The 13,588-nt window shown below is 47.2% G+C and overlaps 1 protein-coding gene across 2 annotated transcripts in view; it reads left to right on the top strand.

Annotated features, from left to right (window-relative positions):
* LOC144145429 (uncharacterized) overlaps positions 1-13,588 on the top strand; it is a 45,021-nt gene that overhangs the window by 14,974 nt on the left and 16,459 nt on the right. For both annotated transcript variants that reach the window (XM_077677043.1, XM_077677044.1), the window contains exons 2-5: positions 8,391-8,472; positions 8,847-8,922; positions 9,204-9,359; positions 12,489-12,677. In XM_077677043.1, coding sequence (XP_077533169.1) covers positions 8,407-8,472; positions 8,847-8,922; positions 9,204-9,359; positions 12,489-12,677 — 487 coding nt within the window. In that variant the 5' untranslated portion in view covers positions 8,391-8,406. The remainder of the gene's footprint in view (positions 1-8,390; positions 8,473-8,846; positions 8,923-9,203; positions 9,360-12,488; positions 12,678-13,588) is intronic.

The raw sequence follows: 13,588 nt of genomic DNA on the forward strand, positions 1-13,588 counted from the left end.
GATGAAATACGCGCATGTCCCGTCCACTTAATGCATTTTATTTCAAAGCGAATCTTTTTACCTCTACCGCCCCAAGGGTTCTATCGCGACCGTTGGTGCCAACAGAAAACTCCCGCGAACAAATAAAATAAACTACTGGCACCGCCACGAATCGAACCTGGAACGAATAACGAAACGGGGCGAGAGCCCGTTGTCTTACCGATTGAGCTACGAGTCCACGCGGAGACGGGGAAAGCGGACGGTGCACTCACCGAGCACATCTTCGGGTTTACCCCCTGCGTTCTCGTGAATGTCATGTGATAGCGTCATGCGACCTTTCGCGCCGCTGTGCGCTCCACCCACGCCACGAGTAGCGGCCGTGTGCGCGCCTTGCACATGCGCTAGGAGTTGTAAAAATTAAAGGAATCTCACACCAACTCACACCAACGCATGGCATCTCACTTCTTCTCCGTTTCTGCCCCCGATCTCGTAGCTTCCGTCGGCAGAGGCAAATACGGGGAAGTGAAATCATCTAACACCAGGTTTGAGCTACCTTTAATTTTATAAAAAAGAGTTCCCACTCATGTGCTTCATTAATAAGCTCAAGCAACCACCATTCATGCATCATGCATTGATTTAAACTGAGCAAAGTATATCTCCTAAAGTAATAAAGGCTGTGGTTAAGTACATTACACTTGTCTCTGGTTTTACTCTTTGTAGAGCCACGTGTGTGAATTCAAGTGACGTCGCATAGGTAAATCGTTGTGGGTGTCGCTTACAGCTTCGCTTTCCAACCACCTTCACAGGGTGGACTGGGGCGCATTTTTTTTAGAACGTGCTTCTGAAAACTTTGTAGGGCGTATAGTACACGGCTGTTGGTTCCCTGGTTCCCTTGGGCTCTACGCTCCGCGGCAATTTACGCGCTACGCCAATCCCGTGGTTCAACTTCCACGCCATGCACTAGGTTGACCAAATCAACCCGCCTACAAAGGAATTTCGGCGAAAGACAACAACGCGCACCACTTTACGAAAAAATATACTCTGCGCGGGGTCACTGCGCAATGCGGAGCGCCATGCTTGCATTCCATGATGCGCAGACCGAACTTCTTATTCAAATCCTACGCTCGACATCGTCATTTAGATAGATAGATTGCATGGTTTAATGCGCCGTCGCAACGCAGGCGATGAGGCGCGCCGTAAAGGAGGGCTCCGGATTAATTTTGACCACCTGGAGATCTTTAACGTGCGCCGAAATCTCGTATACACGGGCTTTTTTTGCTTTTCGCCTCCATCAGAATAGCGGCCGCTGCGGCCGGGAATCGAACCCGTGACCTCGTGCTCAGCAGCGCAACGCCTTAGCCACTGAGCCGCCGCGGCGGGTGCCATCGTCATTTCGCCAAGTTTTGTAGTTTGCTGCATAAATGGGCGCACGAAGTTCATTGTGGGGAAACTTGACCACAGGATTGTGTTCGAGTGTAGACCACGCGTAGGGCCTTCGTTGCTTCGGCAATTGTTTCAGGCGTGCAGCATTAATTCCTGGAAGCCAGTAGTTCTCACGCGATGATTGTCACGTTAAAACGAACGCAGCTTTTGGTTTGAAAGGATTTCACTGAACCGGTGGTTGAGCGCATTCAAGAATGCGCAGGTACTCGTTCGGAAATTGAGCTTCTAGGTCGAGACTATCTACCACGCTCAGAGACAGCGCTTTGAGGAGAGGTCTCGCAAGAGATGCCGTCTGCCAAGAAATTTCGCCCATGGCCGCTTTGTTTACTCAAGACGCCCTCGCCGGTGACCTGCACACGGAGGAAAGGCCTCGTTGGTACAGTAATTGCGGCAAACGTGGATTCATTTGAGACGGACAAATTGTGAGAGGTGTGATAGTGAAGCCCGGGCAACGCAGAGTATGGGGATAAAATATTTTGTAGCGACAAAATGATATTTCTACAGCATTCGGTACAGCTCGCGGTTGTGTACATACCCAATGACTTTGTACTGTCCGCCGCTTTGAGAAAGATTTCGATCCGCTGCCTAGATCGATTTTAACACAGCGGACCTACTCAATGGATCTCATTTGGCATCGATTGGCGCACGCATGGACCGTTTCATGTATCGAGAATGGCATTAAGAAAAAAAATGAGCGCCACGGCGTTTTTCTGTGAAACTTTCCAGGTTACCTAACTTGCTTCCCGAGACGCCCAACAACGTGCACTTTCCTTTTGTTGCCTTGCAATGCACGCGCGAGAAAAAAAAAAGTGCGCACCCACTTTTATGCTCTAAACGTTTTCCAATCCAAAAAAACTTCTACCCCTGAGGGAGTAATGATACCGCGACGCAGTTATGATTTCACTTTGCTCTTGGCAGTGAGAATAAGCGAAAAGCACGTACCCACTGAAATTATGCACATGAGTATTACGGGTAAAATGTTTTCAGCGGGAGATTTCAATAGCATATTGAGCTGAAAGCCTCCCTCGGTGTCATCGTTGTGCGACGTCTGTGACGGCTCCTTAGTGTCATTTGGCAATGACAAGTTGCATAGAGTGGACCTGCGGTCTGAGGAATTTGAAAAGAACGCAAGTGCGTGCCTTCGCTGCTCAGGCAACAACTGAGCATGCGCAGAAATGGACGGAAGCGACACGTTGCTACCGTTCTCCTCTGAGTTTTGTCCATTTCGTGTTCATTTCTGCGTGTCCGTTTCGAGCGAGCACTGATTTGCTGGAAGCAGACGACCCAAATGTGACGCACGCAGCACAGGCAAGGCGGGGCGTCGGTTTCTTTGGATGCCATTGGTCAGAGGCCTCCCCAGTGCGACTACGTCACGATTGAAACGGACACGAAATGTGCATTTTTGTAACGGGCACAACTCCGATGGTTTCAAAACGAATGAAGAGCGAATATTACTTGCCGAGCGACGCCCGAAAAATCACTCGGCGTGTACGGTTGGAAATTAAAGCTTTCGTGTTCACAACTGGTTAGAAGTGCTTAGGTGGGTTCGGATTTCCTTTTTTTTATATTTTGCAGTTGTTGTTGTTGTTGTTGTTGTTGTTGTTGTTGTTGTTGTTGTTGTTGTTGTTTCGGCTGCTAGATTCGAAAGATCCTGGCCGAGAATGCACTAACAGCCTTAGATACGCCTAAGTTGCAGTAATTGTTAAAAAAAGGAAAGGAAACGCGTTCCCAATATACATTTGCTCCTAAATAGCTTATAAACATTGCTGCCTGTGCAGGCTTCAGTTGTAAACAAACTCTGCGAAGAACAAGAAGTTTGCTAAGCAAGATGTAAGCTCAAACAAAAAGTGGAGCCCAGTCGTTCAGAGCAAACTACGTGCTCTGAACTTCGTGCACGCTCTAAGTATCTACGCGCTCACTGCTCAACTGTTAGTAAACAATGCTGGTTATTCAGGGTACTGTTGAATTTCGTGCATGTGGTTGCAAAAAAAAGCAAAAAAAACACGAAGGAACGCATTCTTTCTCGGTGTATATACTGCCTTTTGGTTGTTGTTTGTAGGGCGACCCCACGTTCCTCGCTTCTGCGTGCATCCGCAGCCCAGCCTAAAATTGCGTCTTTTTCTTAGTCAGCAGTACATATTAATTCAAACTCGCCGCGGTGGCTCAGTGGCTAAGAAGTTGTACTGCTGAGCACGAGGTCGCGGGTTCGATTTCCGGCCGCGGCGGCCGCTTTTCTGATGAAGGCGAAAAGCAAAAACGCCCGTGTGTACAAGATTTCGGCGCACGTTATAAAGATCCCCAGGTGGTCAAAATCAATCCGGAGCCCTCCACTAAGGCGCGCCTCATCGCCTGTGTTGCGTCGGCGCGTTGAACCCTACAATCAATCAATCAATCAATCAATCATATTAATTCAAACCGCGAGAGCAAACGCGCCCGAGACTCATTTGAAAGGTTCTATTCACGCATGTGTTATTCGCTCTAAGAAACACCGTGTCAAAATGTTTCTTTTTTTGTTTTAACAAAGTACTCCAAGAATTTTTTTAGAAGACTGGAAACGTTCTACGTTTATTATTTATATTATATATAGGCTGGAAGGACAGAAAGAGAAATATTTATTCTAGACACTAGCTTCGACCTAAAGAGGCGATGGGTACTCCGATCTTTGGAGCAATTAAAAGGTACAATGGCTGTCCTAATAAAACCACAAAGTTAGAAGAATTAAATTTGAAAGGACAACGTCTGAAGATCACATGCGCGCTCAGTAAACTACGTGCCTACGAAATTTAAGCATTTATTCTGATCTCGTTATGGCACCGGTAGAGGGTTTTTTAGGCCATTGCGGATACTGAAATAGAAAATCATAAAGTACTTATTGGGCCCTGTGCGATTTATACTGTTGTATTCGCTACTTCGCACCCCATCCACACTTCCCAATTTCGCCGCTAATAAAAAAAAAACATTTCGCGGCATCAGTTTTTTCGCACAGTAGAGCTACCAAATAGATCTGTTTCGCAAGCCAGCATATTAAAGAAAGACATGCTGGTATAAATTTGCATGCTACATCCTAGAATAATGCAGTGCAACAGTATTGCACTCGAACCTTATTTTCTGTGATTGTGGTCACATTACGAAATCGCTCCTTTCTTAGGACACCACTGTTTTACTTATATTTTTCTCAACCGAGAAAAATTCCTGCGAAGTGCCAATTGGACTTCAGACAGGTATGCTTGCGTTAAACTCGTCAAACGCACGCCTATAAACTATCGGTGGGCCCTATAGAAAGTAACAACGACGGTTCGAAGACGCCACTCGCGGGACGCTGCATAGCCGGAGTGAAACATAAACCGAGATGACGACGATGGCACGCGCACCCAGCGGCTCCAAAACAGCGCATACGCAGGGTGTGTTCTGTACGACGAAAACATTTCTGTACATCGGGGGTTGGCGACTGCGGGGAGACGTGTTCCTTTTATAATCTCGCCCAAGCGACGGCTGCTAACGTGTGCTTCTACTGCTGGCGCTAGAGCGGGGGCTGCTCGCTTGCTGGCAGCGGCTTCTAGGACGGTGGTGATGTCTTCCCGCCCAGCGCTGGTGGTGGGCGGCCCCTATTTGGAGCCCTGGCCACTCTCCAGGAGAAAAACGCTCGCCGGAGCAGAGAGAGAGAGAGCGAAAAAGGATGAGGATGAGGATCAAGAGAAGGGGGGGATGAAAACAGTGGAAGAGGTAAAAACTCCTCCACGTGTTCCGTCCGTTCCGAAGTGGGCAACAGGCTGCACGGTAGGCAGGAAGAGCACGCCGCAGTGTTTTACAAAAGTCGAGCACCAGTCGTTTCTTTCCCTTTTTTTTCTCCTCCTGTCTATCCGCCGAGCTTCTTTGCGGGCTGCACGCTTTTCTTAGACCGGCCTGGGCAGCGGCGTGGCTGCGAGACGAACTGCAGTCGTCCTCCCCAGCGAGCGCGGAACGAAGCTGAATTAATGCTGAGATGCTCCTGGAGGGCAGACCAACTTGTCTCCTTAGTGCATTGCGTGCCTCTATGACAAGTATATGCGCCGTCCGTGATTCTACGTGGCTTCGGCAGTCAGCGCTGGCAGTGTTGTCGTCGGAACAGTCAGCCAATAGACACAAGAGAGGCTAAATTTTACGTGTCTCTTCGTAGTAGCCCGCCCCCCACCATAAGTGCCAAATAATCTAACCTTAAACTTAACTACTGTAACGTTGCTAACCTTGGCGTGAGAATACGTGCTGGCTGGCACAAACAGACAGGCTGAAATTTGTTACTACGGATAGGGACGTACGCTCTTCAGTTTTGATCGTCAAGTGTGTCACTCAGCGGACGCAACCACTTGAGCATCGCTTTTACTTGCGAACTGTCCCGATGCAAGAAAGAAAAGTAGGACGTCACACTGAAAGAGGAAGTATATTGAAGAAATAATAAACGTCAGAAACTGGCAAATCCAGAGCGCAACAAAAACAACAGGTCTAAAGTGTTACAACGCAACAAAAAAACGAGGTGAAGGCGCAGTTTCTGTCACGCGTACGACACGACAGTGACCTATTGTATGAGAACTTGCGCTGCGTTAAGACCAAATCGTCGTTTCTTAACACTCTCCGCTTTCCAATATTTTTTTATTCCCGAGCAGTCGTTGAAGTAGACAGGTGGCAACCAAGAACAAGTAAATGGTGGTTATGGCCGCAGTTCCTCTTAGTTCCCCGCTTTTGTCTACGGCAACGTGTCTAGGGCGCAAAATGCATTTAATGAGAGGCCATGTGAACCTCTGCTTAAAGAGTAGGGACAGACGTCTATCATATTACTCATCCTTAAAAAACGCGAGAGAAAAGAAAATGTTGAAAGAACAAAATCAAATGAAGGGCGAGTCAAAACCTCTAGTACTACAGCGCCGAGAAGAGAGAGGGAGTGGATAAATAGACCGTTGTGTCATTGCAGTGAGCGATGATGCAGAGCAAAAGGAGGTGAAGCAAAAACCGCCAGGCTCTCTCAGGTGTTCGACAACCGAGAGCCTTTCTTTCGCAAGACTTGACAACCCGCCTCGACGCTTGCCGGAGGAGGGCGGGCGTGTTGGAGGGGTTCTTATAAGCAGCAGAAGAAAAAAAAGCGACACCCCGGGGCGTCGTCCCCAAACCTCTACACCTCACCGTCCCGAATCAGAATTTGAGCCCCTTTCACAGTTTTCTTTGTCTTTTTTTCCTTCAGCCGTCCCGTAAACGTTGCGGCAGCTTGCGTAACACTTCTATCCCGGCTACCACTTGTTTGTGCAACAGCGCCTTTTTTTTCTTTGCTGTAGTATCTTCACGCGACGAGATAGACACTAAGAAACAGGTGCGCCAGCGAGCGGCTGGAGTTGAGACCAGCGTGAGGCGTTGGGAGTTGCATTACAAGTCAGCGTTTATTCATAGACGGGGAAGGGTTGGCCATCCCTCTCCCGCCGCGTTGACGGCCGTGTTGGACCAAGTCCGAGTAGGGTGACAGTGAATATCGTAATTTATTTGTAACCAAGTTCGGCAGGAACGAGCGGCGTAGCATGGCCTTGACAGCATCGTCCAGCGACTAACGTGTTGCCCAGCTGCTGGAAAGAAATAACTCAAGAGAGAGCATTATTCTGCCAAGAGCCGAGACGTTGAGTGGGAGAAGGAGGAAGAACCGACCCTGTTATCTTTTGATGTCTGTATACCCGCCCTTGGCTTTGCCCCAGACGCTTGTCACGGCTCGCACGGACACAATGCCACCCTTCCCGCGTTCCCTGTCCTACTGCTTGCGGCGGTACGTAGAGCCAACATATCAAGGAGACAAAAGAGGAGGGCAAGAATAATACGAAGAAATAAAATACCGGCTAAACAAACACCAAGGCAGTGGCCTCTGAAGACCTTCAATACACAGTGCTGGATATTAGCGCTCAATATTGGTGATGCGACATAAGAACCCCAATTCATTCCTAATGCCGATACTCGATAGTATCTTCTATAATTTGATATGAACTGGCCTTGCATACCCCTGCTTAGTAATTTAGTAAAGTTCCAAGTAATTGCAGAAGCGAAACGGGGCCCCCAGAGACTATGCTCAACTTACGGTCTCACCGAACGAAAGCAGAGGTGGCTGACAGTTCCCTGCTTAGCGCGCTTCCGTGTTTGTAAGCGGAAATAACGGCCAATCGGAAACAGAAAAAAAGCGCGTGCGCCAGAGGTGGCTCTGTTGTTCGTGGAGACGGGGTGCCGAGCATGCGTCTGCTGAACGCAGGACAGCCGGGTGTGACGACCTCGTGACGCAGACGAGCCACGCTGGGTCCGCTCTATTTCTGGGCGGCGCGGCCTTTTAAACCCTGCGCGCCACCCTCACTGACACGGGCATCCGAACCTCGCGACGCACGCATTCTGCGAATCGGAGCACACAATAGTCAGAACGCTGCAGCAACGACAGCAGAAAAGAACAACACAGAGAAATTGTTTGTTAACCCACGACGTAAGCTCAAGCTTGAGTTCGCAATCTGACGCACACGTGCTCAGGCAATCGCGTCTCAGGGCCATGTTTTTTTTTTATTTTGTTTTTTTCCACCGAGGTGACCTTCTCTGCTAAAACGTTTTTTTGTATAACTTGCTCCTTGTTTTTCTTCAGCTCTTTGGCAAATCTCCGACAAGTTATGATTCATGGCACGGTGCTGCTCATAAACAGCAACGACCAGTTTTTCCCATCGGACTGTTCAGGGTGTGTTTGTCTTATATAGAACCAATTACCGCCTCCACGAGGTTAGCTTTTCTTTGTTACGTTTGCAGGGCAGTATTACTGTCAGGGCTTAATGCGACTTCCTCTGTAGTAGCCACTGTGGCTAGTCATGCCACATAGATTAGGTTTTATTAGAATCAAGGCAATTACGAGAAAGAGCGAGATGTTTATAATGCAATTATCCGGCTCCGCTCATTTTCTTGTCCCCTTTTGTTTTGCTTGTTCCCCTCAGCAACATCACAGCAGCCATGGCACAGGTAATCGGCGGCGTCAACATCGCCACTCTGGATGACGAGTTCAAGCTAATGGAAATCGTGAGTAGACCTCGCTCTATGCCGCGTAGTGTTAAACGCACTCGAATGTAGTCAGCAAAACACGGTGCTAACCTAATTTCTTTTTAGCTTTGGCATAACCTTAAACTAAGCATCTCGAAACCCAAATTTCAATTTCCGCTTTATCTACTGTCCGCAATTCTAAAAACTTTCTCGTGTTACTACGTTAGTAATTTATCTTCGGTAGCATCTAATTATTTCAACGATCACTCGCGTGCATGCTACCCTTGATGATTTAACGTGGTTTCCCCTGAGAAGTAAAGACTAACGCCATGCTGTGACGTGTAGAGACCGTTTCGGGGATAGATATACGAGCCGTACGCCCAGCCTCAACCTTCTCTGCCTTTACTTCCCAGCTCGACTCGACGGAGGACTTCGAACAGCGAAAAGTGGTTCGGGCCAGACTGCAAGAAGTGAAGGCAGTTAACCGAGGTGAGACTGGACTTTGAAATACTTTTTCCTTGGACATTTTAAACGCTTTTAGAGCATAAATAAACATATCTTAGACTGAGATTCTAGCTAGTACACAACAGCTCTAGAAGAAAGCTTTAAAACTCGCTCGGATTATTATCACGCCTTTCTTGCGTCCGTCAGTTTTATGAATTTTTTTGTCGGCAGCAATCTGCGGCAGGAAATGTACACCGAGCACATGCTACAGAGTTGTTCTCTCTCTCTCGCTTCCTCACCCACACATTTATCCGACCGCACGGCAGCCAAGCGCGAGGCCCTGGTTCGCAACCGCGAGGAGGAGCGTGAGAACGCCATTCGGCAACGGCAGCAGGAGGCCGCCGAGCACAAGCAGCGGACGCTGGCCATGTACGACAAGATGGCCAAGACGGGCAAGCTGGACACCACCCTCTACAAGGAAGGCCAGTCGCGCTCTTCTCTTTCTTTTCTTTATTTACTTCTTTAAAGAAAGCGGAGCAGAGGCTAAATACTTGATGCCTGACAAGGAGCTCCGCTCCTAGTGGCAATAGAGTGCGGGCACAAATTAACAAAAAAAAAAAATAACTCTAGAATAAAATGCACACTCTTATACAAAAAAAAATGTAGTACAAAAAGCGCACTTGTTATCGAGCGCCTCGAACGCGCATTGTGTGTATACTGTGCACAAAGTAAACATAACGCAAAAAGAAACGAATATTTCAGGCATTTTATAGGTTCACAATACGTGTCACTTTTACGATGCAGTGAAATGAATGAACGAAACTTAAAATACACAAAAAATAGTAGCTCACTTAAAAGTACATATTGAAAATTTTGCTGCATCAACTTCTTTTATGCTCCGCATAATCTCATACGATAGCCTGCTCTAACGGGACATTTTCGATATGTGTTGCCAAAAGTTATGTATTGCTGAACTTTGTTTAGTTGGGAAGAAATTTGATAATCAGTGTGCTGCCGGCAGTAATTTGTTCCTGTATAAGGCATTGGTCGATGTCGTCTAGGCAAGTTATGTTCAGTGGCAGTAACGTGGAGATTGGTAGAATTGTATAAATTGTTATCCTTAGCGTACTGAAGTAATTTATAGTAGTATATTTGACTTGCCTTAAGAAGTGTCTGCTTACAAAGAGTTCATGCGTAGGTAGGTATTGCAGCCTTAATTTTACAATTGAGACCTAAAATGCTCTACTGGAAGTTCGTGCGTGGTAAGGCTTGTACTTGTACCCACTTTCGCGTTATTGGTGGTCACCTTTGAGGGCTTGTGATGCATAGCAAAAATTATTATAATCTTCCCGTGCTTACCAACCGTTAACGCGAGGCCCTCTACAGCCTCGACTGATTGCGTTGATGTAGACAAGCCACTGTTAAATCCGTGTTGATAGGGGATGAGTAAGCAATAACATTCAACAAAAGTTACTGCGTAGCTTAGTGTTGTATGGTCAGAATTTTTTTTCTTTTTGTACAAGCGAACAAAATACGATGGAAGTTGAAAAGATTTGCAGCCTCGTCAAACTTAAATATTGGAATAAATTTAGGCATTTTTCATTCCTTGGGGATTTCACAAACTCAATATGTTTACGTATTTAGAGGCCTATTCTGACACATGTATTTGAAATATTATCAGGAATAATAGATGTCATGCGCGGCATTCTTTGCCGAGTACCCCCCTCCACCCAGCCAGGACCGTGTAACGCCGCACATTCCCACAAAAGCGCACATTTCGTGGAAGTAATACGTTCAATAGTTATAATAGCGTAAATGGAGGTAATCGGTCGACCAAAAATTTTGAAAAATCAAGAAATAGAAAAAATTAAATTTTCACAAGAGTGATCTGACAAAATAAAAAATATGCATCTTATACACATGTCCCCCCAAAACCGAAGAATGAACAAAAAAAGTCAGCAAAAGAACTTGAAAATACGAATTAAAAATGGCGAGGACGGACCAACCCTGCACTACGCCTTGCATCTTCTGAAAACAAAACATGATGATTAGCAAAGTAAAAGCACTTCCTCGTTATAGTGGTATATATTTACATCATTGGCGAAAAGAAACAAAAGAAAACGTAAAAAGAATAAAATAACACAAGGTCTTTCATCCCTCATAGGGATATATGGCTGCAATGGACTCACAATCAAGATAAGCGGAATAAGAATGCTACGCATTAGTTGACAATACTCCGAATTTCGGCGGACTTTTTTATATCGCCATTAAGTAGTAAAGAAAATTCTGCCCCCTTAATGGGAAAGGTGTCGAGACTGCTTCCAGAAGCACTGACAAGCTGATCAGCGCGAAGTGTTCATGTGCGGCTACATGCGGGATCATTTATTTTGACCGACCCCCCTAGACCTTCAAAATCCGCCATGAGGGTGGCGATGAATCTTCAAGGCGGCGTTGTATGCTATGCTATGCTATGTTATGCTATGCTATGCTATGCTATGCTATGCTATGCTATGCTTTGCTATGAGGTTTTAGGGGTGGGAAAGATATATGAAAAGGGCCCGAAACTGCCTGACGTGGGCTATGACTAATACAGGTGCCACACGTACACGAAAACTGACATTAAATGGTTAATGCCCTAAGTTTTAATACCAATAATTTGCTGCTACACGCAGAAAATATAATGCCATTCGCTTTAATATCATTTTTGGTGTAAGGAGTTTTCCACAACTCATTCGCCTTCACGAATGCCTTAAATCTGCCTACTCTCGAACGCAATGGGCACCAAATGAAACCAACGAAACTCTCAGCACCACAGTGTTGACGCGGAAACGTAGCTGAACTTCGAAATGGGACGATTTTTTGTGCCCTCTTTGTGGCGAAGTTCTGAAGGAGACGAAGTTCACTAAAACAGCGGCAAAAGGCAGAACGCCATGCTACTCGTCGTTTTGGATTTCTCCGACTCGGCTATCGCTGGCAGGTGATGGCAGCTGCTGATAAGGCACTTCTAACCCGCCGCGGTGGCTCAGTGGCTAAGGCGTTGCGCTGCTGAGCACGAGGTCGCGGGTTCGATTCCCGGCCGCGGCGGCCGCTTTTCTGATGGAGGCGAAAAGCAAAAACGCCCGTGTGTACGAGATTTCGGCGCACGATAAAGATCCCCAGGTGGTCAAAATTAATCCGGAGCCCTCCACTACGGCGCGCCTCATCGCCTGCGTTGCGTCGGCGGGTTAAACCCCACAATCAATCAATCGATAAGGCACTTCTAGAAACGGCTCACACTATTTTTTTACCCTTCTAAGACGCTTTTCTCTGCGTTAAAAACTTCTAAATTATGAGTTCATTTCTCTTTTTCGACATTATCATCATCGTGCTGTACACATTTAATGCCTTTACATTTCGGCGCGTAGCACGCACCGCCCAAACAATGTCATTCGGTTTTTTAAGGCCTTAAGCACTTAATGTCATTTTTTGTGCACGTGTGGCACGGGTATATCTGCATTAACGCCACTGCGAAGTGAACAAACTGGTACACACCTGGGCGCTGACACGTGGGTTCCTAGGTATCCACTGTGTACCAGTACCAGTGGGTACTGACCTCGGCTACTGGCACACAGGTGTGGAGGAGGATGACGACGACGGCCAGGCGAACAAAGACGACCTGGTGGAGGACGCCATCAAGCAGCGCCAGAGGGAGGCAGACCTGCGCAAGAAGCGCATCCTGGCCGCCTACGACGCGGCGGCAAAGTCCGGCCCCGCAGGCATGGTCAAGACCGTCGACTTCGACTCCTTCAAGAAGGCCGACGGTGCGTTGTGCGCATGTTCAGCAACCGCGCCCTCTCTCCTATAGGCCTTTTAAACTCATTTGTCCTAAAGGGACCCTGCAACACTTTCGATAAACGCTTCACTCTTTCCTCCCCGTCTGGAAGCACTGCGAGAGCTATAGTTATCGCCAGCACGGAGTGGCACTGCGTGATTTGCTCGTCGCACCAGATACGCCTTCCATGTCTGCTTTGTTCTTGTTGCTTTATTTTGAAAGTTGCTATCGAAAAGCGTTCATTGTTGCAACTGAAGGAAAACCGGCCAGCATCCGCTACATGGCCTTAGTGACGTAATTCGGGCGGTCAAAAAACGTCAGGAAAGAGAGAAAAATCTTTTGAGCGATCGATTTTCCAAGTTATCTGATGGGCATACATCAGTAATTTTTGGCTGAGGTACTTTGCGACCCCCTAATCTAAGTACTGGGTGTGTTGGGCGACTACGCTCTGCAAGCTTATAAGATTTCAAAAAAGTTAGAAAAAGGTGTTGCAGGGTCTCTTAAAGCGCAGCCATTTTATCTTTGGGCCGGGCTAGCGCTGGTCAATACGGCGCAAGCGACTGTCCACAGGACCATGTAACTGCGCATGCGCCACGCAGTCCTGAATGCTCTATGGTGTTACGGATGTTTACAGGATGAAAAAATTCTATACTGGGCATAAAATAGACCCGGGTTAGCACGCTGTCTTCTGACAACAATTACTGGCAGCCAACAAGGCACTCGTGCATTGTGGCGCACACGACGGATTGTGCATTGGCTTGAGAGGCACTGTCGAAGATTCTCACCTGCATTGGCCTTCCTCTTTTCCGTGTCTTGTGTGATGCCCGATGCGGATAGATCATGGGAATAACTTGCGAGGTCAGTTTATATTTGAGCATACAAATTCGTGACCAAAGGCAG

The sequence above is a fragment of the Haemaphysalis longicornis genome, unplaced genomic scaffold (assembly GCF_048455015.1).
Source record: "Haemaphysalis longicornis isolate Haplotype H1 unplaced genomic scaffold, Haemaphysalis longicornis Haplotype H1 scaffold_7, whole genome shotgun sequence".
Taxonomy (NCBI): Eukaryota; Metazoa; Arthropoda; class Arachnida; order Ixodida; family Ixodidae; genus Haemaphysalis; species Haemaphysalis longicornis.